Source organism: Aureobasidium subglaciale (assembly GCF_000721755.1).
Source record: "Aureobasidium subglaciale EXF-2481 unplaced genomic scaffold scaffold_5, whole genome shotgun sequence".
Lineage (NCBI taxonomy): Eukaryota > Fungi > Ascomycota > Dothideomycetes > Dothideales > Saccotheciaceae > Aureobasidium > Aureobasidium subglaciale.
Genome location: NW_013566990.1, coordinates 188,283 through 210,055, shown reverse-complemented (window position 1 = coordinate 210,055; position 21,773 = coordinate 188,283). Strand labels below are relative to the sequence as shown.

Sequence of the window (21,773 nt, the reverse complement as noted above, 5' to 3'; positions counted from 1 at the left end):
AGGAGAATGCAGACGTTGAAGTGGAGGCGGAGGAGGAGGATGAGGTATGTTTCTCACGATTCTGGTTGATCAAGTTCCTAACTTTGACAGGACGTCAGCGAAGAATCGTACCTTGATGATGGGCTGGATGCCGAGTAAGAGTTTGGATAGGACAACCATGCCAAACGATAACTGCGAGGACGTGAACAAGGAAGTCCAAGATTGTCCAGGAATACAAAGACACATAGGGTAACAGAAAAGTGGTTGTTTTACTGCTGTACACGACGCCAAACTATTCCCACACCCTTCTCTTCTTGGCCTCTGGCTTAAAACTCTCATCAGCAATATGTGGCCCAGTCTCACACCCTTCACTATCCCCAAGCTCGTTACAACATTCCCACATGAAACCTTGCGGATACTCATCTGCAAGATCCAAGTCAATAGTGCCGTGGATCTCCTCATCATGATCGGCCCAGAAATCACCGTCCCAATCGACTTCAAGTTCGCCTTGCAATGATGGTCAGTTACCTTCTACTACAATGAAATGTGGTGATTGGATTTCTGCTGTTACCTGTGTGGTGTTGACAAGCTTCGTCGTCGTTTTCGGTAATGTCAAATTCTTCTTTGCATTGCTCACATATGGCGTAGCGAGATCTCTTGACACCATTGGTTGCTTGTGTAGGTATGTCGTCATCGTCAGTAAGGTCGATGACAGTGGTTGATTCGGCGGCCAGAAGCTCTTCTTCAACAAGAGCACGCGCCTCAGGCGACGCGTCGCATACTTGTTTGAGCAGACTCTGGAGTCGGCTTAGCAGTGTGTGGTCAATAGCATGATCCAGTTCTGCGGAAGGCATGTTTGATAATAATTACGTCGAGATTAGAAGGATAATTGCTGACCACCGGGGGACGCGTCGAGGAACGGATGTTGGAGTCCTGATGCCTCGGCTTCCAGGGTCCAGCTGAGCGAGTCTTGAAACTTGGTCATTCTTTGGAAAGAGCGATTCGTCCGAGTAATTTCTCACTCGAATGTGCTCTAGTTGGGCCATATAGAATGCTGGTCGTATTTCTGTCATGATGGATGGCGGCACGCGATGCATGGGCACATGTGAACAGGAATAGAAGCAAGGAAAAAGACATGGGTATCATTAGGGATGCTACATGACAATGCAGCAAGAGTTCTGCTTCTTGGCCTGTTTGGTGATGGAGTCAGCATCGTGTCGTGTGTGTGTCAACAAGTTGTAGCAGAGGAGAGATGCATACCTGTGTGTAGAACATCTTGCTCTGAGCACTGAGGCCATCACTCTTTGCGACGAGGTTGTCAATCTTCTCACCACGCTCCAGCACACTCTCAATAGTCTTGTGCAGCACAATCTTTGTCTCGTCCAACTCCTTTTGGATCTTCATGATGCTGTCGGCGGCATGAGGGTCCTGGTACTTGACGATATACTCCTTGAGAGCAGGGAACGGCAGCTCTGCATTCGAGTTTGCAAAGGCGGTGCGAGGGTAGCGCGAGAGGAACTCGTCCAGGATCTTTGAGAGCAGTTGGTGGGCGACGAGGGCGGGGTATTCCTGGTCGGAGATGATGATGCCGGCGACGCCTTCGCTGCGGCCATAGGCGTGGAAGGTGTAGGACTGCTCTTCGACGTCTTGTCGTTGGCCCGGCTTTGTGCGCTCGGCGACCGTCTTTGTAAAGAGCGACATGAACTCGCCGACACTGGAGCGGGTGAAGCGGGAGTAGCTGCTCAGGTCGCGTTCGGCGCACAGCTCGACGGCCGGCTTGCTTTCGTTCTTTAGGATCTGTCATGTCGTCAGTCTTGTGATCCTCGTACACCGTCGGCGCCACTCTGCATACGCCAATATAGAGAATCTTCATTTCGTTGTCGAGGATTGTGTTTATGTCGAACGCTGCCTAGGGGCGGCGCCGCATATCCATCCAAGTCATGCCAAGCCCTCATCTCCCCCAAGATTCACATGTCGTCAGAGTCACCCTCCAGTCATCTCAAATACATATTATTCTCATGACGACTCACAGTATGATCGTCACATGGGATTGGTATGACCGAAAGTAATAACAATTGTTTATTGGGTATCCACATCTTGTCAATTGTAGACACGATATATCTCCTCGTCATGTTGCCAACCGCAAGCCCTCTACTCGTCTAAGCACCCTCGCTACCGAATTCTGCAGTCCATTCCGCATTATGCTTCAAGTCCTCCTGACTGACTGTTGGTCTCGATGCCTTGATTGCCTTGATAAAGTCCTTGACCATGAGCGGAGGCTCGAGCAGCTTGTCTGTATCAACATCCATCCATGTCATCTCTGTTGCGCCTTGGTCGCCTGGTGAACACGGTGTGAGCTTCTCTTGCCCATCGACAGTGACCTGATAAGAGAGTTAGTACCATGAGTGTATTGAGGAGGATTCACAGTGACAAACCTTCTTGTAATGCGTTGCCATTTGAATCTTTCGTACGGGTTGCATCAAAGCGTCCTGTACCGCGATACTGATATCACTTCCGGAGTAGCCCTCGCTGTATTGCGCCAGAGTTCTGTAGTCCTCTGCCTTCATCTCGCATGGCGTTGATCCAACAGCCAGTTCAAACATCCGTGTTCTGGCCGGCAGATCGGGCAAGCTGATGTGCACTCTCCTCTGGAAACGTCTACGAATGGCAGAGTCGAGTTGCCAAGGAATGTTGGTAGCTCCGAGAATGAGGACGCCCTTTGAATCGCGACCGACACCATCCATCTGCACGAGGAGTTCCGTCTTGATACGTCTGGAGGCTTCTGACTCGCCTTCGCCTCTAGGACCACAAAGTGCATCAATCTCATCAATGAAGATAATTGACGGTTTGTTTTCTCGCGCCATGTTGAACAGCTGCTTCACGAGACTTTTGGATAAACAGTCAGCTCATTATGCTGTATGTCTTGGGGGAAGGATCAAAGACATACCGTTCACTCTCACCCATCCACTTGCTTACCAAGTCACTACTGCTGACACTGAAGAAAGTGCTGTTTGCCTCTGTGGCAACAGCTTTGGCAAGATATGATTTACCAGTACCGGGAGGACCGTAGAGCAGGATACCCTTCCACGGTTGACGTTTGCCGGTGAACAGATGGGGGAACTTGATGGGCAGGATGACAGCCTCTTTCAAAGCCTCCTTTGCACCTTCCAGACCAGCCACGTCCTCCCACTTGATGTTGGGCTTGTCGGTCAAAATGGCACCAGCGAGAGCACCCCGCAGCTTCTTAGACTCGGGATCTTGTTCATCATCGTCGTCCCTAGTGTGGTCAGCGTTTGGGAGCGGGTGTCCAGGTGGGAGAACTGCTCACTTTCCCTTGGCTGCACCGTTGGAAGCCTTTCCGTTCGCACCCATAGCACTAGGCTTCTTACGATTCGTGTCTTGTTCAGCGAGATGATTCTTGAGTTTCTCAGCTCTTTCCATGTATTCGGCAGCCTTTGCGCGGATCATCTCCTTGGACTTTGCGTTCTTCTCCCCTGTTGTACGTGTTAGCAGTCTGCGGATACGCGGGCACCAGGCCGAAACACACATTTCAGAGCGAGCATGAACAGTTCAACTAGGCCAGAGTTAGTGTCGGTCTGTTGGGGCAAGAGCGTCTGAGTCGCATTGGCACGTACGAGCTGCGTAGTATTGTTGGTAGGCCTTCTCGTACTCGCCAGCGGTGTCCTGCTCAATGGCCTTCTTCACCACATCGATGGCACGGCCCAAGAAGTCGGTGTTGCTCATATTGAATGTCGTATGGAGGGGTAGAGTCGCGTTGCGAGGAAGGCGTGGTGACGTGTGACACTGGGTAGGCTGGATCTGCGCTGCACCGGTGACTAGGCGTTTGTGCTGGTAGTGGGCGACTCCCTGCCTGTAGTACTCTCAAGACGATACGAAAGGCGAATGATTGGACTACGGTCGGCTCGTAGTCGCAAGATGCGATTGTGTACAAAAGAAGAGAGGACGATCAATCAATGTCGCGAGTCGAGACGTTCCCCGCCGTCGCCCGTTCGAACTTCCCCACAAATCAACACGCAGGCTTCCAATCTCGCCCGCCTCGTCAGAAATCCAACTCTGTTTCCATCAGACTGTCCCACTTAAGACATAACACACACTCTCACACACATACACAACCCAACATGGCATCTCCTGAACAGCAAAAGCAGCTACAAGCTCTGTCTGATGACTACTCCTCCCTCCAGAACGGTACCCCTAACTCACATGCACCCACTTTAAACATTTTCTAACATATTAATATCAGAATTGCAAACCACTGTTGCAGCCAGACAGAAGCTAGAATCTCAACAACAAGAGAACAGGGGTGTCAAAAGTGTTCGTCTCGTTACCTGGACTTTTCTCAAGAAAAGCTGGCTGATGCTTTTCATCAGGAATTCGCAAACCTTGACGATGATGCCAATATCTACAAGCTCGTTGGACCTATCCTACTAAAGCAAGAGGTGTCCGAAGCAAAGAGTACTGTTGACGGACGATTGGACTTCATCCAGAATGAAATGTGTGTTACTATACCTTGCTCTTCGTACGAGGAGGACATCTACTAATTCGATCACAGCAACCGCATCGAGAAGCAAATCTCAGACATTCAAGAAAAGAGCGAGGAAAAGAAGATGGCTGTAAGTTCTCCATCGCGACAACATTGATCTGCTTAGGCTAACATATTTGTAGGTCTTCCAACTTCAGACTGATATCCAGCAAACTGGTCAAGCATGAGAGCATAAACCCACTGCAATCACAATGTAGTGCCACCAGAAGCATTGGATGTCAAGCTGCAGCAAGATTCGAAAGTAGGCACACCCGGCCTTCTCTGAGCGTCGACTAATGCGTAAGCTGAGGACGGTGTCTCTGGAAGATGCCGCTCCAGACTTGTGACGACAGCCTAAACGGGTGCTATCTCTAACAGACGCTGCATCTGAGTGCCCAAAAGATACCAAAAGATACAAATTCGGTGATGGGAACGAAGCTGCTGGTCACAGAGGAGCAAAGGCGTACTCGGCTGAGGTATGTCAAACGAAACACACGGCGTGTCAATAGTCAGTTGTCAAACAATTATATGCACGACTACCCATTTTCTCCTCACAATTTTCACACAAAAGTGATACAGGGCAAAGATAAGTAATGGCGTGAATGTGTTTTTAATTATCATTTTCTATCATTTCCGGAGACCTGCTGCCATCCTCCCAGAATATTGCCGACCGTAATTACGTACGAGTACTTTTAACCAAAAAAGGCACGAACAGCATGTTGGACCTCTGGCGACATCTCGGCAAGAAGCGAGGTGGCGTCCAAGTTTGCCATGCTGACAAGAGCCTTTGCCGACTGCACGACCTGTTGGGCAGTTCTACCTTGCAGAGTCTCGGCTTCCAGTGCCAATGCTACAAAGTGGAAGCAACGAGCTGCTTGCTGCACGACAGCGGGATTTTGCCTAGATGTAAGATTAGTATTTGAAACACGATAGTTACAGATCAATTCAAAACTTACTGATCGATAAGTTGTGCCAAGAAAGCGTAGGCAAAGGGTGCGGCCTCCTCGTCGTTGACGACAGGCAATGTTCCAATCCAGGCCTCGACAACTTGTTGGCTGTTGGCGACCTTGGAGTTGTTGAAGTGAAGAATCTTGGCGATACTAGCGCAAGCGTTCTCGGTTGCAAAGACATGGTCACCAGTGCGAGCGTCGGGTCTTTGTGTTGCCTGGAAGAGTAACGGCAAGCTGGCATTGGCAAAGTCTGACCATGGTGCACCACCCTTGTGTGCTGCGACACCGGCTCCGTAGGTGGCGGCTTGTCTGTTGGCAGGAACGTCATCTTGCATACCATCGACCAGAGGCTGGACGATATGGCTCTCGAAAGCCCATGAATCTGGACCACAGAACTCTAGCACATCGTCCATGATGCACAGTGCCCATTGCCTTTGTGTCGGGTCCTGGTTGACAAGTGCTTGATCGAGGTAAGGCATGAGCTTTTGCCAGAATGGCAGGAAAGTAGTGCCGTGGTGCTTGAAGATGGTGTGGAAAGCCTTGTTCATGTCGGATAGCAATGTCTGGTCGTCCTCGATGGCGAAAAGAGTATCCTCGCTAGCCTCTTCACCATCCTCACGTTCAGCAGCTTCCTCCAGTCTCTCGTTCACGCGACCTTGGTAGTCCTTGAGCACACCCTCGGCAGAGTTGATGAAGATTGCCATGTGGTCGGTAGTGAGACAGCCGTTACCGCTGACTTCGACTGCCTCATAGAAGCATTGATACATCTCAGCCAAGGTCTCAATTGCAGGTTCGGTCTCGAGAACTTCCAAAACCTTTGCAATGGTCGTCGTCCAGAGTTGGCGGAACTGTGGTGATTGGAGTCCGTGGGCGAGCTTGTAGCAGTTCAAGAGTTGAGGTACACATTTTGCAGCAGCCTGACGAACGGGGTCGTGGAAGAAGAAGGCCAGACCGGGAATAGCGATGTTCTCCATAATGTCCAAAACGTAATTCTCGAAGCTTGCAGCAAGATGTTGAGCATAGACAACAATGAGCTCGATAGCCATATGCTTGTCATCGAGAGTGCTAGTCTTGATGCCAATGTACTTGCCCTTCAAAGGTACAAGCTCCCATCCTTCTTCTTGCTCGAGAGTTTCTTCATCATCAAGCAGCTGAATGTCGGCCTTGGCCTTGGCCAGCTCCAGAAGCGGAGGCATGACGGCGGGTAGGTAAGGAAGGAAGTCGGCGCCCAAAATGCGGCACATGCGTCCCCAGCAATGCAGCAAGTACGAAGCTTGAGGATCATCAGAATCAGTGATACCTTGTTGAATGCTGCCAAGAATTTGCACAAGCTCGAGAGCGTCATTGCCCATGCGCTCCTTGCCGACCGCAAGAGCAATCAGAGTAGCGCACTCCATGGCTTTGGCTCTGAGCAAGCGGTTCTCCTTGGATTGATCCGTCTTCAAGACGTTGAATAGAAGAGGCATAAGGTCGCTGTAGTATTTGGCAAACGCAGCTTCAGCAGAATCGGCAACAGTTGCTATAGTTGACAAGGCTTGCTCCTGGACGTAGCGGGTTTTGGTGTTGCGCAAAAGGTTGAAGAGGTTTGTGAAAAGACCATCGAGGTAAGGTGTGAGGATTTCGCGCTCAGCCTCTTCGCAGAAGTTGACGAGCGCGGCGGCGGCGTGGGAGGCAACACGGGGCTGATCGGATTTGAGAGACTCGACCAAAGCAGGGAGCACGACCTGGTGGAAGTTTGATTGCATGATGCCCTTGAAGTCAGTGCTCATTTGGCCCAGAGCATTACACGCGGCCCATCTAACACGGGGGTGAGGATCGCTGAGTCTAGGGAGGACGAGGTCGAGAACCTGCTGGAGTTCGCTCTCCATGAGTTCTTGACAACCTTCGGAAATGGCCGAGATGGCCATTAGGGCGGCGTGGCGGTCTCTCCAGGCACCGGATTCGATCATACGAGGAAGCCATTGGAAAGTAGGGGGAAGAATGGCCTGGCCGCCCAGCTTGTTTGCCAAACGGTCCATGGTCTGCTCTCCAGCAACGTGGTTCATATCAGCCTCATCCATATCGAGGTCTTCGGTAGTGCACCAGTCCTCGGCATCATCGTCATCAGCACCAACGTCAGTCATAAGAGACAGGCACTGGGTGACCATGTCGGCAGTGTAGTTGGGATCCTTGCGGCACATCTGAGGGCTGTAGTCGGCGAAGGTGGCCATAAGTTCGAGGGCGTTTTGTCTGGCCTTGTCATCGAGGTCCTTGTCCTGAATTACAGTGATGCTGAACTTGACAAGCTCGTTGAACAGAGGCTTGAACATTTTGGGCGCAGCTTCGGCAAGATCAATCATGGCCACGAGAGCCTTGGTGAGGTCGTCGGAGTTGGACATGTCCTTGAGCGGTGGGAGGATGTTGAGGATATCGGAGATCAGGGGGTAGTATTTTGCTTGAGACTTCTTGTTGATCGAGTGGAAGAAAGATGCGAAGGCGTCCATGGCGGCCAGGCGGACCTGCGAGCAGGCAAAGTATGCGTTAGTCGGTGGACGTGGGCAGAGAGGCTTTATAACAACTTACGGCCACATCGTCGTCCTTGAAGCCCTTTGTGAAAGCGCCCAAGACGACTTCCTCGTGCTGCTTCTCGATGATTCCAGGAGTAGTAGCAAAGATTCTGAAGGCCGTCTCGCGTTGTCCAGCGTCAGGCGACTGACTTGACTGGAACAGAGCAGCCAAGAGATCGGACCATGTGTCTCTGGAACCGTCTTCGTTGAAGACCTCCTCGTCTGTGTATTGTCTGGCAATTTCGGCAACAGCGTCACCGACCTTGTTGCGGAGCGACGGTTGCGCCACGACCGACGGTGATGCCATTCCTTGCAGCAGGAGAGTACGGATGGCGTCCCGCTGAGGCTTCTGCAGGGTGAGGAAGAGCTCGCGCGATTGACCAGTTGTGTCCTTGGAGGTGCGCGACGACATGCGGCGGAAGATGACAGCGGCGAACGATTGGGACTAAGGATGTCAGCAAGGGGAGCAGGAGGAGATCGAGTGCTCGCTGCATACGGTGGGCGAATCGGCCATCTGGATCTGCTCAACCAGCCCCATGAGCAGCACGTCGGGCTTGCTTTGGGCCCATTCAGTCGCAAGACGCTCTTCGGCCTGGCTTCTGATGTTGTTGTCGGCGGCTTGAAGGCCCTGTAACAGCTGGCCTAGGGCGCTGTGCACTTCTGCGGGGAGCATCGACATGATGGTGACTTGAGAGGGGGAGGTCGGGTAAGAGCGCCGCTGCAAGAGCGCCGCGTTGATCGATTTGATGATGTGTCTGAAAGAAGGCCTGTCCGGTGAAGAAGAGCCGGTGGGTGGGTGGGTGTGAAATTTGCTCTTCGGATTTGGTAACCGATTTTGGCGGCGAGATTACTGCAGCAAGCAACAAAGGGAACGCGTTGTGTCGGAGCTTGGTTTGGTGTCTTGAATGTTTTTCTGTTTTTTGATAATTATCTAGGGGGACGGACCCTGATTCTGAATCGGCTTGCTCCGCCCGACACCACCTCTTTGCTTGTCTTGCAACTCCTCCACACGGACATGCTTCCTGATCCATCCGCTTCTTGTCACACACTCAACCTTGATGTTCGTCATTTTCTCAACCTTGTGCCTGTTTTGCGACTCACCGAGACCAGCACTTCTACTATTACATCTGCCCAGATCATGAATTGTAAACATCCTGGCACAACGATAAAGGAATGTTCAATTAAACTAAACTACAATCATGAGTGGTATCGATGCCCCGTGCAAAAGAAATGTAATCCTGCCCGCCGCTCAGGAATGCGTCCCGTCCCCACACCTTACTTGCTTGACATCCTTGAGATGGCAAACACTCCAATGATGGCTACAGCTAGTGTCACGATTGCGCCAGGTAAGAGGAGCTCGTTCGGAAGGCCTGCGATCAGTTGATCCTGTCCTGCTGCTGGTGCTGCTTGACGTTCTTTTCTGCGAGGCTTGTATGTCTCGCTTTCCTCATCAGACTCGGCCTGGGCTGTCTTTCTTTCACGCACCTGGCTTTCAGAAGGCGTCACCGTCGCCAAAGAAGGCTGTGGCGCAAGTGTCGATGGCAATGGGGCCGTTTCGGGATCATGTACAAAAAGATCAACCTTGTCGTGATGCGTCAATTGCGCAAGTGAGATAGCATCCAACAGGTCGCGATCCGTCGTGATCGACACCGTATCACCTTCGTTGTCGAGGTAACTCAATGCAAATCCGGTGCGGCTGAGTTTGCCGTCAACAAAGGTAGGTACTCCACCAATAGCTTCAGCCTCGTTGCCCAGTTTCTCTGCGACAACACTGACTAGCTCACTCATGCCATTCGAAGGTACAATCTGCAGTCTGTGTACGCGACCACTAGGAGCCTTGAACTTGAAGGGGAATGGGACGTCTTCGTATGCAGCTCCAGCTCCAGTGAACGCGGACGGATCGGGTGAATCACGACCACCAGTATGAGAGGCAGAGTCGGTGGGCATGACGCTATCGCCTCGGTCAACTCCGGGCCTCGACATCTCAGGCGAGATCAAGGATCTCCCGTCTTCTGTTTGAGGGTGACGGCTGCCACCCTCGCCGGACATCATGGATTCTGTTTCATTGTCGAAAGACATCCAGAACTTATTCCAGGCTGGTCCTTCGCTGTCTCCGGTCGACATGCTGTTGATCTATACTCTGTCAGTCAAGGTACTACACTGAAATCCAGAATACATTGACTTACCTGATCAAGAGTAGCATAGGTAAGCTTCAGAACATCTACCATGCCGACAATCTCACCGTCAGCGCTCATGACTGGCAAGTTCAAGTAATGTCCATCTGTCCTTTGTCAGCATAATCTATAGGCCAGCGTGTGATAGCTCATACCATGCATCTTGCGGAGTGCAGACTGAATGCTCATATCAAGTGGTGCAAAGTCCGGGTGGGGAGTCATGACACGCACGACGCTGCAGTTACCGGGATCGAGACCAGCAGCAATGACACGCAGAACGACATCCTTGCTAGTAAATATACCGGTGATGGCTCCGTTGTCTGTTACCAGTACAGCAGTTGTGTGGTTGGCCTTCATCAAGGCAGCTGCCTCGCGGACAGAGGTGCGAACTGTCACGGTGACAGGCGGCACACCACTCAGTACGGTCTCGAGAGTGGGACCTGACATCTTGTGACGGATAGCTTCTACATACTGAATGACTTGCTGAGGCTGGCTAGATCCCAATTCAGCTTGGACGCCCTCGAGCGCGTCGTAAAGTTTCCTTGAAGAGCTGTATGCGCGTTCCAACTTCTCCATGGCATCGTAAAAACATTTTGTGATGTCGAGAATACCAGAGATATCGTGGTTCTCGTCCATGACAGGGAGATGGCGGAAGCCTTTGCGAACCATAAGATCGAGAGCATCTGTGGCACTGGTGTCGGTTTTGGCGCACAAGGGGTTCTTGGTCATTATTTCAGCGATGGTGATGCTGTTGGCCTTGATTCCCTCTCCGACAACGCGGAACGCCAGATCCTTTGCGGTGAAGATACCTGCGATGCGATCATCATCATCGGTAACAAGGACGCAATCCTCGCGCTTGGCTGCCATAAGCTGGGCAGCTTCGGCGACCGTGGTGTTCGGCTTGATCTGGAGGGCCTGGCTGGGTCTGAGGGCGAGAACGGAACCAGGGGCTGCCTTGCGAGTCTGGCGGGCGCGGGCAGGATTGCTTCTCTTCTTGTTTAGGTCTGTTTCAATCTTGCGTCTAATGGCCTGCAGCGAGTGGTGGTCAGATGTGCTGGACAGTACGCGACGATGCTACAGCACACACCTCGTCCCTCTTGGACTGCTTCGCCCTGCTGGCACTGAGAGTCGACATCTCGCTTTGGGTGGTGCTGGCGATAGACTCTAGCTTTGGTCTCGGGATGCTCGATGGGCTGTCGAGAGCTTGGAAAGGATTTTGGCCTCTGGCTTTATCTTTGGGAGTTCCGCGATATGTGCCAGTTGCGGACATGGTTCGCTGCAATCTGAAGTGGGTGTGAGGGCGGTGAAGGGGCCAGAGCTCACTATTTACCAGACTCCGCGACCCAGAGCTTCTCCTTGGGCGACTATAAACACAAATCAGGGGAAACTTTTGGCTAAGCCCGTCCACCCCTGTGTACAATCCTTGTGCAATTTTTATGAGCGTATTGTACTTTGACTATCAAACAGGCTAACGGCGCGCCTCGCTTGAGCATCACTTTCGCTACTTGTTGCCCGACAGACGCGAACTTGCAGCTCGAGCTACGGGCATACCGGAAACCGCTGCTATGTTTTTCTATGTACTGATTACATGTACAATTCTGAATGCAAGCGACACGAGAAGATCAATCGATGGAGTTGTGACTCTTCAGGCTTTCATGAGTTTGTGATTTGGTAGCCTGTGCAGGCGTCACAACAGGTGTGCTTCAGCCATGATGCGGCATTGAACAGACATCTCGATTCTCTAAACGGCATACCAGAATATGATAGTTGGCTCACTGACATCTAGTGTGAGTTGCGTGTGCAGCACACCAGCAACCCTAATAGTCGATGCGGCAAGTGACACAGAGCGATCCAACCATGGCTGGATAAGTCAATACATGATGTGGTGGCAAGAACCTCTGTCGGTAGCACCAACATCAATATAGAGTATTGCAATAATACAAGTGATGTTTACATGTTGCGACTGTTCAGCGAGACGCCATCGACATGGAGAGTTGGCGTCGACGCGGAAGATGCAGCGGAGTTTGCCGTCGCGACTTCTGGCCTTGGCGCACTTCAATTTGATCGTCTGCGGGCAGCGTTCAGCAGAAACCGCGAAGCGAAATCCGACAACACAGCGCCTTTTTGGGATTTTCTATACTCTTCTGTCACTAGGAGAGTTATCCGCGCAACACACGTCAAAATGGTCAAGAAGAGAGCCTCCAAGTACGAAACTCCTGGTCTCTGGTGCTAGATGGATGTCGCGCTGACATAGTCTGTACAGCGGTCGCAACAAGAAGGGTCGTGGCCACGTCAAGCCCGTCCGCTGCTCCAACTGCTCGCGATGCGTTCCTAAGGACAAGGCCGTGAAGAGATTCACTATCCGCAACATGGTTGAGTCCGCCGCTATCCGTACGTCGAATCTGCCAGGCTCCCACACACTACGAACACTTCCGCCGACCTCTCGCTTCCGCTCCGCCAACACGCCCATGGACTTCCTCGATTGCACCGACTAACACAACTTCCACAGGTGATATCTCGGAAGCCTCCGTCTACGCCGAGTACGCCGTCCCCAAGATGTACCTCAAGCTCCAGTACTGCATCTCTTGCGCCATCCACGGCAAGATCGTTCGGTATGCATCCTCCTGGAAACACCACCCTACCCGGGCGCAATCCATACTCTTAAAATCGACAAGGACACGGAAGACTAACTCAGTGCAGCGTCCGTTCCCGCGAGGGCCGCCGCAACCGTGCCCCTCCCCCGCGTGTTCGCTTCAACAAGGACGGCAAGAAGGTTAACCCCCAGCAGGCCGGCAAGGTCGCTGTCGGTGCCGCCGCATAGATGATGTGTTTTTTCGGGATTTGACAAGGCGTCTGTCTTCCGGTATTACTTGGCAGGCACGAGGTTGCATTCATGGCTTCACAAAAGAAAAAGTGAGAACAGGTCGGGATGCCATCTTCAATGGAGATTATCAGCGGCAGCATGAAGCTACCTTTACGGGCACTGTTTATTCTCCTGCACAGCGGCTAGGTAGACTTCAAATGCACGCAAAAGCGGTCGTGGCTGCTACGATTGTTGAACTTCCCAAACTCTGGTCTTTGCGCTTGTCTTTGCACGTGTGTCATTATCAGAATATGGACTATTGACCCCTTCTAGTCAGATCGCTTTTCAGCCGTGACCCCTTCTTGGTCGGCCTGTATTTGTGAGCTTGCGGGCGCCTGATCGTCATCCCAGTCTTCAGCATTCTCATCCCAGTTGTCCAGCTCTTCCGTGATGTTTGCCGGCTGCTCTGAACTAGGCAGGACACCATTTTCTTGGTCGGTGGTATTATCCCCCAGTTCAATATCCTGCTCTTCCCCAGGCACGATTTGATAGTTTCTTGCGGCGCGGCGTCTCTCCAACATGCGTTTATGGTACCAGCTGCAAGCCAATAAAGCAAGCAGTGAACCGACCACATTAGCGAGGATATCGTACGGATCGAACTCGCGACCATTCTGAGTGCATGTGTTAGTACGATGTGTTCAGTTGGAGCGCAAGGAGTAACATGCCGGAAGCAGTCCTTGGACAACCTCGGAACCAATGCTCAGAGCAACAGTACAGGCCACGAGGGTAAAGTGGATAACGCGACGACGATTGGTCTCAATGATCCAGTAGAAGCAAAACTGGTAGTCGCAGATGATTAGCTAGAGCATAGACGACGCGCAGGTCAACTCACAGTTATTAGGAAGAAGGTGACGAAATGCAAGACCTTGTCGCTCTGCTTGTATTGGGGTAGCTGGTTCGGGGCCAGGCCCAACGATGCTGCTATGAACAGCAAGACCACAAAGGCAGCTGCGCGGGGGAATCAGTCGCATAATTTGACACGAGATGCAAGAACCAGGGACAAACCTGCAAAGGGCTTTCTTATCCTCATGGCTCGAGTCGGGTCCTATCCGAGCAAGTATGTTTTGTATATACAAGTCGCAAGTGCTGGCAGCGGAAGGTACAGAGCGGAGTGCCCAAAAGTGGATCAGACGTGGGGGCGTGATTAGTGTATGCTCGTCTCGCATGACTATCCACGTCCGGTTCAGCAATACAGGCCCGATCTATGAAGATTTATACGGTTAACTAGTGTACATGTCTTAGTGTATCATCAAACAAGTGAAGACACAACTGGCAAAGTGCTACGATGGTAACTTGTGACAAGGAGCAATTGGCAGCAGCGACAAGAGCGTAGAAGGGCAACGGGGGGTGTGCTTAGCCGAGACTCCGACGCATGGAGCGCAACGAGTGCGTCGCCATAACCCATCATCCATCACCCTACGCGCGAACCAGCGACTTTCCATCAGGCTACATCTCTCTCCCGCCTCCTGTCTCTCCTCAGCATCCCGCGCTATCAGATGCTTGTTACTCCTCTGCCGTATCAGAGGTCTGCGTGAATGCGCAGCATCAGCACTCGTCCCCGGCTTGGCCATGAACAATAAGGAGCGCTCGAGACCCGCGTTGGCCAGCAATACCCTCCAACGACAGAAGTCTACCAATGGCCTAAGTCCCGCGCCGCTGCCCCGAGATGCTTCAATTGCGAGGACTTCCAGAGCCGATTCTAACCCTGCCGACCAACCTGACCATGACCCTGACCATGACCATGACCGCGATCCCGATGACGACGATCCGCTCCATATTGCCTTGAAGGCTCGCTTCGACCTTTCGCAAGCCAGAATCGCGAATCTCTTCTCTCGCAATCCCCTACCGATCTCGCATCCAGATCCAGAATCACAAACAAGCCGTCCGGCTCGCGACCAATCACCCTTCGGCCACTCCACCCCACCCCCACCACCTCCACCAAAGAGACCTGCACGCACCATTGACGAAGATGACTACGGCGATGATGACGATGATGAGGAGGATGAAGACAGTCAACAAAGTCAACAACAACATGCCACTGCCGAGTCTCCCTCGCGTTCAAAACACGCCGCTTCGCCATCCTTGTCGCTGAAGCCCACCATCACGCGCACCAGCAATTCACCAGCCTCTTCGGACCATGTCAAGTCTTCGGAAGATGTGCGCAAGAAACTCGAGCAAGACAAAAAGGCTGTTGAAGATGCGGCGCGAAAGAGTTTCCACATCATGTTCTACACACTCGAGGCTGATCGAGATGCCATGATGGAACAGCAAAAACTCGACGATCTGGACAGACAAGTCGAGAACGAAATGTCTGGAAACCCAAATCCTGCTCCAACTTCCGACCCCTCTGGTATCCAACAAGGCTCTCTTAGCAACGCAGATCTTGGTGCCTCGAGCTTGACCTTGAAGAATCTCATTGCCCGTATAGACGCCAAACGAACCATGGTCAACGCGAACGACACCCAATTGCGAACTCTTATTAGTGAAGTCCGCAAAGGACGTAGCAAATGGGCGAGCGAGGAGAAGATCGGCCAGGAAGAGCTGTACGAGGCTGCTGAAAAGGTTCTGATGGAGCTCAAGGCAATGACCGAATACTCGACGCCTTTCTTGCAAAGAGTGAACAAAAGAGATGCCCCCGACTATTTCCACATCATCAAACAGCCCATGGACATCGGTACCATGATCAAGAAGCTCAAGAGTTTCTCTTACAGATCGAAGAAGGAGTTTGTGGGCGACTTGAACCTCATCTGGGCCAATTGTCTGACATACAATGCTGACCCGGGTCATCTTCTGCGCAAGAAGGCCCTGTACATGCGTAAAGAAACCGACAAACTAGTGCCCTTGATTCCCGAAATCGTCGTTAGGGACAGAGCAGAAGTTGAAGCAGAAGAGAGACGTCTACAAAATCTTGATGTTGACCTTGAGGGAGGAGAAGACAGCGACGATGGTAATTAAGCGTGCTCTTCACATCTTTATCACCCGACTGATTAATTCTGCAGATCAACCTATCATGGCATCGCGTGGCCGTAAAGCTCCAGGCAAAAGCAAGAAGGGACAATCGAATACGACTCGGCAGACTACTCCAGGTGCTGTTGAAGGCACTCCAGCTGCCGAATTCAAGCCTGCAATTCATGCTTCTGCGACTAGTCTGCGAAATGAATTCCTGCGTGCCGATTCCGACGCCCCTGCAGAAGCGAGCTCGAATGGCTTTACTACGCCACCTCCACCTGGCATGGCGACCCCGTTCGGATTAAATGGAATGAGCCAACCCGATCTAATGGAGGTGGATGTTGTCGGAAACTCGATCGCCATCAGTTCACAGGTCGAGGATCCAGACGAGGATGATGCTGAGTTCAAAACATGGAAGCAAGTGACCAAGAAGGACAGAGCTATGGCTGCCGCTGAAAGAAACCGCTTGTTTCGTGGTAACCATCTGAATTCAGACGAACCGGCTCTGCTGCGCACAAAAGCAGGAATGCGAAGATGGCTCCGTCAGCAGAAGCAGATCTTGATAGAGGCAAATAGCGCGCTCTCGAAGACTGAGACTGATGAGTCGGAACCCGACACGACCACCACCGGAGAAACCCTTGCCGAGATCCAGAAAGATCAAGACCGCACACTTCCAGACTACTACGACGTTCTGGCTGCGATACCAGATCTGAACGAACAGTTGAAATGGACCGAAGACTCGGAAGGCAAAGTCATACCCCAAGTTGAGGATTACCTGCGATTGTTCCCAAGCGAACAATTCATATCGTCAGAAAGTGGCCTTACCAAACGAATGGAAGCGAATATGAGGCAAATGCAGGAGACTCGAAAGATCTGCGCAAAGATTGGCATTGTCAAACAAATGCAAATCCAAGCTCAGGTAAGTGACTCTGGACTGACAGCATGACTTTAAGACGTGTACTGATTTACTTTTCTCAGACCTATCAGAACCAATTCCAGAAGTACGATCCTCAGCCGTTCGTAGAACAAGATATTGGCGCTGTTGCTGTTTCCGAAGATGGACCCATCATGTCACCATGGGTCTGTCGTGCAGCCTTCCAAAGATCGGTGGGTAAGATCTTCTACCATGCCGGCTTTGAAGATTTCCAACCTTCTGCGCTTGATGCAGTCACGGACATCGCCAGCGATTTCTTTGGCAAGCTTATACGTACCTTTACCCTGTACAACGAAGCGCCAAAAGACGATCTGGATGCTCATAGTTACAGTGCCGAGGAGCAAGTGCTCCACTGCCTGCACAAGAATGGTCTGGATTTAGAATCTCTCGAGACATATGTCAATGAAGATGTCGAGAGGCTAGGAACGAAGTTGGGTGTGGTACATGAACGCATGAAGGCGCATCTCGCCGATCTACTTGTGAGTATACATTATAAGCGTGTTGAATTCATGTCTGACATGTACAGCGTCCGGCCTTGGGCGACAGTGTTGGTGCAGATGGCGTCGGTGCATTCAACGATGGCAGCGATCAGTTTACCAGCGGCGACTTTGCTGTCGACTATGACGAAGACTTCTTTGGCTTTAAGGAGCTTGGCCTGGCTGATGAGTTCGGTCTGGAGAGTCTCAGCGTCCCACTGCATTTGCTGCAGAACCGCATGCACAGCGCCTACCAAGCCAACCACACTAGCTTGATCACATCATCTGGTATCGTATTCCCTGTACCTACCCCCTACGACCCCATCTCGACGGACAATCTGCCCTCCCAAATTGGCTTGGTTCAAGACTTCTTCGCCACCAAACTCGCCGCCAACCAAGGACGACCACTGGTCGATGACGAGGACTTGCCTACTAAACAGCGCTTCCCACGTCCTCGTCTACCTCCTACAGGCAAGATCAGCAGTCCCCGCAAACGACCCATCCGCGAGCAACAACAAGCAGCAAAGAAGCGCAGAAAGTTGGAAGAAAACAAGGACGACAGTAAACTAGTCAAGCCGATCGGACCCCTCAAGTTGGCGATGCCAGGAGTCAACAAGGGCAAAGACGCAGAACCGGAAAAAGACCACGAAGGAAAGAATGCCATGATGAGTCCACCCGAAAGCATTACTGCCAGCTAAGAAGAAGAAGAAAAAGAATGAATTTTTTGTTGCACATAATGCGGGAAAGGGGCAAGCAAAGAGAGAGCTATGCTATGGGAAGTGGTCATGTGTTTCTTTTCCTGGGGATAACGCGGCGTTGAAGGTTTTGGGAGGATCTTCCGAAAATGTTTATACCCAAGGCAGAGATGGCGGTTCTTTTCTTTTCTTTCTCGTGAGTCTTTTTTTTCTGTTCTCGGGCATTTGGTGGAGGTGAAAAGTGGGAGAAGGAACGATTATTAATTATGCCTGGCTTGTACATAGCAGGAAAGCTGAGAGCAAGAGAGAGAGAGAGAGAGAGAGAGAGAGAGAGAGAGAGAGAGAGAGAGAGAGAGAGAGAGAGAGATATAAGAAAGTAAGGTAGTGAGTGATGACGAGTATGCGAAATTGGACACCTCCTTTGGAGTTTCATGTGATTTTGACAATGTGCCTCTGTTCGTGAGATCATGGATGTGGAGCTGCATTGATGTTGCACACTCGAGTATGATAAGACAAATTGGGCTGTATACGAAAGCTCATACTGAGCAGCCTGACTCTGATCAAGTCACAGACTCAATGGAGACATGGTTCAAGAGAGATGGAGCGGTCAACAGCAACAACTTCATCAAAGGACAAGACAAAAGTAGGAATGAAAATGGTTTGTCATAAGAGCTATTGCAGCCAGGTATTTCATATCATCATTGTGCATAATCGCGCTCTTCGTTCCATCGCAGGTGCCATCAAAAGCTTCAAGCCTTGTGTCAAAGCTACGCCTGCCTCCATTATAGGTAGTGGTGACGGGGGAAACGTTTAGTTCGAGACCTTGTCGGGAACCTTCTTGCCTGTGTTTGTTGTATTAGTATCCTTTTTTCTTTCTTTCCTGTCAAAGGTGAGATGGAGGTGTAGTAGCATACCAGTAGCCTTCTCGAACATGCCACGAGCGGTATCGCTGACCTTCTCGTTGACGGAGCGGAGCTTGTTGGGGTCTTGACCTTGCTTCTTCTCGAGAGCGTCCATGCCCTGTTATGACGTGTGTCAGCGACGATGTACTTCAAAACAGTTGCTCCACGCGATGGACGGAAGAGAAGAGAGCTGGAGCTTACCTTGTCGAGGTAGTCCTCCTTGCCGGCGGCGGGGTTTCCTTGCTGAGGGGCAGACATGATTGAGTTGTTTGTGGTTGGGTGTTTTTGGTGTTTAGTTTGAAGTTTGTGTAGATGAGAAAGAAGAGAGGTTGGATGTTGAAGTGGTCTCGTTGTTTATAAAGGGTGTTGTGAGGATTGCGTGGCTCAGGAAACCTGCTTGAACCCCGCCGACGTCACGGAAGCTCTTTTGGGGGGGGGGGTGCAGCTTCCCACTCTGGAACAGGAACTCTGATGTAGCATCTAGACGGGCCTTGCAAGACATTGGTTTCAAGTATATAACTTATCATTCTGATTCGTCGAAGATTTTTCCAGCTATTCCCGATAAGCAAGTATATTCATATTATTGTCCTCCTTCAATCGAATTAAGCAGGTGCTGTTTGTTATGAGTGGAGGCTTCGATGAGGTAGCGATCTACATGCCGTGTCTGCTGCCAAAGTTGGATAAGCTTTCTAGTCGAAGCTTGTGTTTGCATCCACGCTCTGAGGCGGTTTCGTTGCAACCCTCCTATGTTATCGATCGTGATGTTTGCATCGCGGACAGTTGAGTGTCATCCAGCAACTTGAGATCAGCCGATCAGCGTGATTCTACTGCGAATGAACAAGTTGCAATTGAAGCTCCAGGTAGGCTCTCCGCCTCGATGATGAGCTCGAGTCCCAGCTGCCCAAATGTCGACTTCCAAAGCAACAGCGAACTAGGCGAGACATGGAGCTGGTCACATTGGAGAGGGAGAGCAGCCATATTAGTTGTATTCTCTCGCACTTGATGCTCGGGGGGTCATACATATGGTCTTCTATCGCCGATTTTTGAGTCAAATCAGGGTACCCTTGTCAGCTTGTTCGACAGCCAAATCGGAACACCAACTTTCTCCCAAACGTACTTGTTACAGCGCTGGTTCACGGTACTTGAGACAAGATGATGGGCACAGCAAGGGAAATAGAGTCATAAGTCAGATAGAGTATGTTCTTCCAACGAAGCAGGGTTGATCGCGCTGGTGAAAGAGAATTCATTGATGCATGATTTCCAAAGACAATGCTAAGGCTTCCGAGCCGATACCTTCTGCAACTCATCGGACGAAGAAACGAAGAAGCCTCCGCGTCTGGCAGACATGAGTCCGCCTCTAACCAGGATGCCACTAGAGTCAAACTCCTCTGATATGATCTTCAGCCGAGAAAAGAGGCAATCGAAACTGTCGCTTATCGATCGCTCGTCCCGCATCTTCAGTACGGAAGTGAAAGCTGTTTGTGTAACAGGGCATATGACAGCTCAGGGAGATCCTTGATACACTCATCCAGTTCGGGCATCTGTATCCATGTAGAGAGACCGTTCGGTACATTGCTGTAGAGATTTTCGACGATGACCTGACGCAAGCCTTTGTCTGAGTCCACAGTGCTGGTGTAAGCTATCTTGATAGCCTTGACAAGTCCAGCGGCAGTGTGCTTCCAGGTATCCTGAAACTTGCTGCGTGCTAAGCTCTTGAGTCCAGGGATGCCGTATTTGTCGCCCATAGCATACATCATTGCATGATGGATCAGGATACCCTCTCCGATTGCGTAGTCTTTGGAGACGCTTGGAGATGTACCCGCTTCGATCTTGGCAGTTTCGACCTCGAGATAGTCCATGTGGTATAGAAAGTGGATCATGAGCTTGACATACTTGAGATCTTCCGCGTCAATGTCCTACTCGAGATCATCTTGGCCAGGCTTGACGCTGCGAGCAGGGATATCCACAACGCCAGTCTTGCCCTCCTTGAAGTCGCCATCGGGATCGTTGTGGTTACGGCAAGTGAGGTGAAAGAACTCAGACTGAGAACAAACAATAGCCTTGTGGACTTTGTACACATCAGAGCCGCAGGTGATGGTCAAATCAGAGTGGTCGCTACTTTCTTGGAGACTACGTTGTGTTCATTGTGTTCAGTGACTTCCCAGCCTCATGTAAAATCGAAACGTCTTACTCTGCCATGCCTTTGAGCAGCACTTTGATAGGTTCTTGGGACGTCATGATGTGTTGATATTCTTGCAGGTCAAGTTGGTAAAGTAGATGTGGAAGAGAGAAGAAAAGAAGAAGATGATGATGATCATAGACCAATATATATGGTCAGCGATGGATCTGTTTGTCCCTCACAATCAGTGTTTTGAAAGCTTGTTGAGGTCTTCACTCGTGTGACAATGACTTCCAAGACCGCAAAGTGAGACTTGCTTCGTAGTGACGGGCAGATTCGACATTTCCTCAGTGCGGCAAACGGCAGCTACGATGGAACCAAACGCGAAGTTTGGTCGCAAGAGAGCGCCAAAAGTGAAGTCATTTGAGCTTGGGAAAGAACGATCTGGAAAATGCGATTAACTATTTTTATGAGTAAGAGTAGAGTAGAGTTGGTAGAGATGATGAAGAACAGACAAAAGCACCCAGTGATCTAAGACTGTGTCCTCACACTCCATTTGACAGGCAAAAGAACAGACATGCTTGAACGAGAGACGAAAGTGTAAAAAGATAAGAAGCTCATTAACAAAATATGCAGTAAGTACGAA

General features: G+C 51.0%; 12 protein-coding genes across 12 annotated transcripts; 4 read left to right on the top strand and 8 right to left on the bottom strand.

Moving 5' to 3' along the window:
* Positions 1–271: 271 nt before the first annotated feature.
* AUEXF2481DRAFT_27499 (uncharacterized protein) lies at positions 272–833 on the bottom strand (the record flags this gene model as incomplete). Its single annotated transcript, XM_013490308.1, has 2 exons — positions 272–486; positions 551–833. 2 exons carry the CDS (start codon positions 831–833, stop codon positions 272–274), a joined length of 498 nt encoding a protein of 165 aa, XP_013345762.1.
* Positions 834–1,133: 300 nt separating this feature from the next.
* On the bottom strand, positions 1,134–1,852 carry AUEXF2481DRAFT_27498 (uncharacterized protein; the record flags this gene model as incomplete). The annotated part of the gene is made up of 3 exons (XM_013490307.1): positions 1,134–1,169; positions 1,240–1,776; positions 1,832–1,852. 3 exons carry the CDS (start codon positions 1,850–1,852, stop codon positions 1,134–1,136), a joined length of 594 nt encoding a protein of 197 aa, XP_013345761.1.
* Positions 1,853–2,063: 211 nt separating this feature from the next.
* AUEXF2481DRAFT_37765 (uncharacterized protein) lies at positions 2,064–3,942 on the bottom strand. Its single transcript, XM_013490406.1, has 6 exons — positions 3,615–3,942; positions 3,527–3,553; positions 3,308–3,473; positions 2,927–3,256; positions 2,415–2,865; positions 2,064–2,360 (listed from the first exon to the last, which is right to left on the bottom strand). The coding sequence occupies exons 1-6, from the start codon at positions 3,721–3,723 to the stop codon at positions 2,139–2,141; spliced, it is 1,305 nt and encodes a 434-aa protein (XP_013345860.1). The 5' UTR covers positions 3,724–3,942; the 3' UTR covers positions 2,064–2,138.
* Positions 3,943–4,056: 114 nt separating this feature from the next.
* AUEXF2481DRAFT_37764 (uncharacterized protein) lies at positions 4,057–5,155 on the top strand. The gene is made up of 5 exons (XM_013490405.1): positions 4,057–4,185; positions 4,241–4,311; positions 4,368–4,492; positions 4,550–4,610; positions 4,663–5,155. Exons 1-5 carry the CDS (start codon positions 4,119–4,121, stop codon positions 4,705–4,707), a joined length of 369 nt encoding a protein of 122 aa, XP_013345859.1. The 5' UTR covers positions 4,057–4,118; the 3' UTR covers positions 4,708–5,155.
* AUEXF2481DRAFT_37763 (uncharacterized protein) lies at positions 5,127–8,991 on the bottom strand. Its single transcript, XM_013490404.1, has 4 exons — positions 8,512–8,991; positions 8,032–8,460; positions 5,476–7,967; positions 5,127–5,419 (listed from the first exon to the last, which is right to left on the bottom strand). Exons 1-4 carry the CDS (start codon positions 8,692–8,694, stop codon positions 5,212–5,214), a joined length of 3,312 nt encoding a protein of 1,103 aa, XP_013345858.1. The 5' UTR covers positions 8,695–8,991; the 3' UTR covers positions 5,127–5,211.
* A 299-nt stretch (positions 8,992–9,290) lies between these two features.
* AUEXF2481DRAFT_63735 (uncharacterized protein) lies at positions 9,291–11,459 on the bottom strand (the record flags this gene model as incomplete). The annotated part of the gene is made up of 4 exons (XM_013490516.1): positions 9,291–10,148; positions 10,202–10,296; positions 10,345–11,218; positions 11,277–11,459. 4 exons carry the CDS (start codon positions 11,457–11,459, stop codon positions 9,291–9,293), a joined length of 2,010 nt encoding a protein of 669 aa, XP_013345970.1.
* A 907-nt stretch (positions 11,460–12,366) lies between these two features.
* Positions 12,367–13,194, top strand: AUEXF2481DRAFT_37761 (uncharacterized protein). Its single transcript, XM_013490403.1, has 4 exons — positions 12,367–12,394; positions 12,453–12,580; positions 12,699–12,801; positions 12,890–13,194. Exons 1-4 carry the CDS (start codon positions 12,372–12,374, stop codon positions 13,008–13,010), a joined length of 375 nt encoding a protein of 124 aa, XP_013345857.1. The 5' UTR covers positions 12,367–12,371; the 3' UTR covers positions 13,011–13,194.
* AUEXF2481DRAFT_37759 (uncharacterized protein) lies at positions 13,019–14,146 on the bottom strand. Its single transcript, XM_013490402.1, has 4 exons — positions 14,058–14,146; positions 13,885–14,000; positions 13,718–13,831; positions 13,019–13,663 (listed from the first exon to the last, which is right to left on the bottom strand). The coding sequence occupies exons 1-4, from the start codon at positions 14,080–14,082 to the stop codon at positions 13,322–13,324; spliced, it is 597 nt and encodes a 198-aa protein (XP_013345856.1). The 5' UTR covers positions 14,083–14,146; the 3' UTR covers positions 13,019–13,321.
* Positions 14,147–14,621: 475 nt separating this feature from the next.
* On the top strand, positions 14,622–18,109 carry AUEXF2481DRAFT_63439 (uncharacterized protein; the record flags this gene model as incomplete). Its single annotated transcript, XM_013490490.1, has 4 exons — positions 14,622–15,999; positions 16,052–16,920; positions 16,980–17,414; positions 17,462–18,109. 4 exons carry the CDS (start codon positions 14,622–14,624, stop codon positions 18,107–18,109), a joined length of 3,330 nt encoding a protein of 1,109 aa, XP_013345944.1.
* Positions 18,110–18,564: 455 nt separating this feature from the next.
* On the top strand, positions 18,565–18,951 carry AUEXF2481DRAFT_37757 (uncharacterized protein). The gene has a single exon (XM_013490401.1). The coding sequence runs from the start codon at positions 18,578–18,580 to the stop codon at positions 18,773–18,775; it is 198 nt and encodes a 65-aa protein (XP_013345855.1). The 5' UTR covers positions 18,565–18,577; the 3' UTR covers positions 18,776–18,951.
* Positions 18,866–19,292, bottom strand: AUEXF2481DRAFT_37755 (uncharacterized protein). The gene has a single exon (XM_013490400.1). The coding sequence runs from the start codon at positions 19,121–19,123 to the stop codon at positions 18,917–18,919; it is 207 nt and encodes a 68-aa protein (XP_013345854.1). The 5' UTR covers positions 19,124–19,292; the 3' UTR covers positions 18,866–18,916.
* A 1,047-nt stretch (positions 19,293–20,339) lies between these two features.
* On the bottom strand, positions 20,340–21,246 carry AUEXF2481DRAFT_87024 (uncharacterized protein; the record flags this gene model as incomplete). Its single annotated transcript, XM_013490541.1, has 3 exons — positions 20,340–20,924; positions 20,955–21,138; positions 21,200–21,246. 3 exons carry the CDS (start codon positions 21,244–21,246, stop codon positions 20,466–20,468), a joined length of 690 nt encoding a protein of 229 aa, XP_013345995.1. The 3' UTR covers positions 20,340–20,465.
* Between the last annotated feature and the right edge of the window lie 527 nt (positions 21,247–21,773).

Bases quoted from the DNA above. Each gene is read 5' to 3' on its own strand.
- AUEXF2481DRAFT_37765 (XM_013490406.1), bottom strand. From the start codon at position 3,723: ATGAGCAACACCGACTTCTTGGGCCGTGCCATCGATGTGGTGAAGAAG. The intron at 3,257-3,307 runs GTGAGCAGTTCT...TGACCACACTAG, and splicing joins AACGGTGCAGCCAAGGGAAA to GGACGACGATGATGAACAAG. The intron at 2,866-2,926 runs GTATGTCTTTGA...TTTATCCAAAAG, and splicing joins TGGATGGGTGAGAGTGAACG to TCTCGTGAAGCAGCTGTTCA.
- AUEXF2481DRAFT_37764 (XM_013490405.1), top strand. From the start codon at position 4,119: ATGGCATCTCCTGAACAGCAAAAGCAGCTACAAGCTCTGTCTGATGAC. The intron at 4,312-4,367 runs GTTCGTCTCGTT...GCTTTTCATCAG, and splicing joins AGAACAGGGGTGTCAAAAGT to GAATTCGCAAACCTTGACGA. The intron at 4,611-4,662 runs GTAAGTTCTCCA...ACATATTTGTAG, and splicing joins GCGAGGAAAAGAAGATGGCT to GTCTTCCAACTTCAGACTGA.
- AUEXF2481DRAFT_37763 (XM_013490404.1), bottom strand. From the start codon at position 8,694: ATGTCGATGCTCCCCGCAGAAGTGCACAGCGCCCTAGGCCAGCTGTTA. The intron at 7,968-8,031 runs GTAAGTTGTTAT...GCCTGCTCGCAG, and splicing joins TCAAGGACGACGATGTGGCC to GTCCGCCTGGCCGCCATGGA. The intron at 5,420-5,475 runs GTAAGTTTTGAA...TCTTACATCTAG, and splicing joins TTGGCACAACTTATCGATCA to GCAAAATCCCGCTGTCGTGC.
- AUEXF2481DRAFT_37761 (XM_013490403.1), top strand. From the start codon at position 12,372: ATGGTCAAGAAGAGAGCCTCCAA. The intron at 12,395-12,452 runs GTACGAAACTCC...TAGTCTGTACAG, and splicing joins GTCAAGAAGAGAGCCTCCAA to CGGTCGCAACAAGAAGGGTC. The intron at 12,802-12,889 runs GTATGCATCCTC...AACTCAGTGCAG, and splicing joins ATCCACGGCAAGATCGTTCG to CGTCCGTTCCCGCGAGGGCC.
- AUEXF2481DRAFT_37759 (XM_013490402.1), bottom strand. From the start codon at position 14,082: ATGAGGATAAGAAAGCCCTTTGCAG. The intron at 13,832-13,884 runs GTGAGTTGACCT...TGCGACTACCAG, and splicing joins TCACCTTCTTCCTAATAACT to TTTTGCTTCTACTGGATCAT. The intron at 13,664-13,717 runs GCATGTTACTCC...ACATGCACTCAG, and splicing joins TTGTCCAAGGACTGCTTCCG to AATGGTCGCGAGTTCGATCC.
- AUEXF2481DRAFT_37757 (XM_013490401.1), top strand. From the start codon at position 18,578: ATGTGGAGCTGCATTGATGTTGCACACTCGAGTATGATAAGACAAATT.
- AUEXF2481DRAFT_37755 (XM_013490400.1), bottom strand. From the start codon at position 19,123: ATGGACGCTCTCGAGAAGAAGCAAGGTCAAGACCCCAACAAGCTCCGC.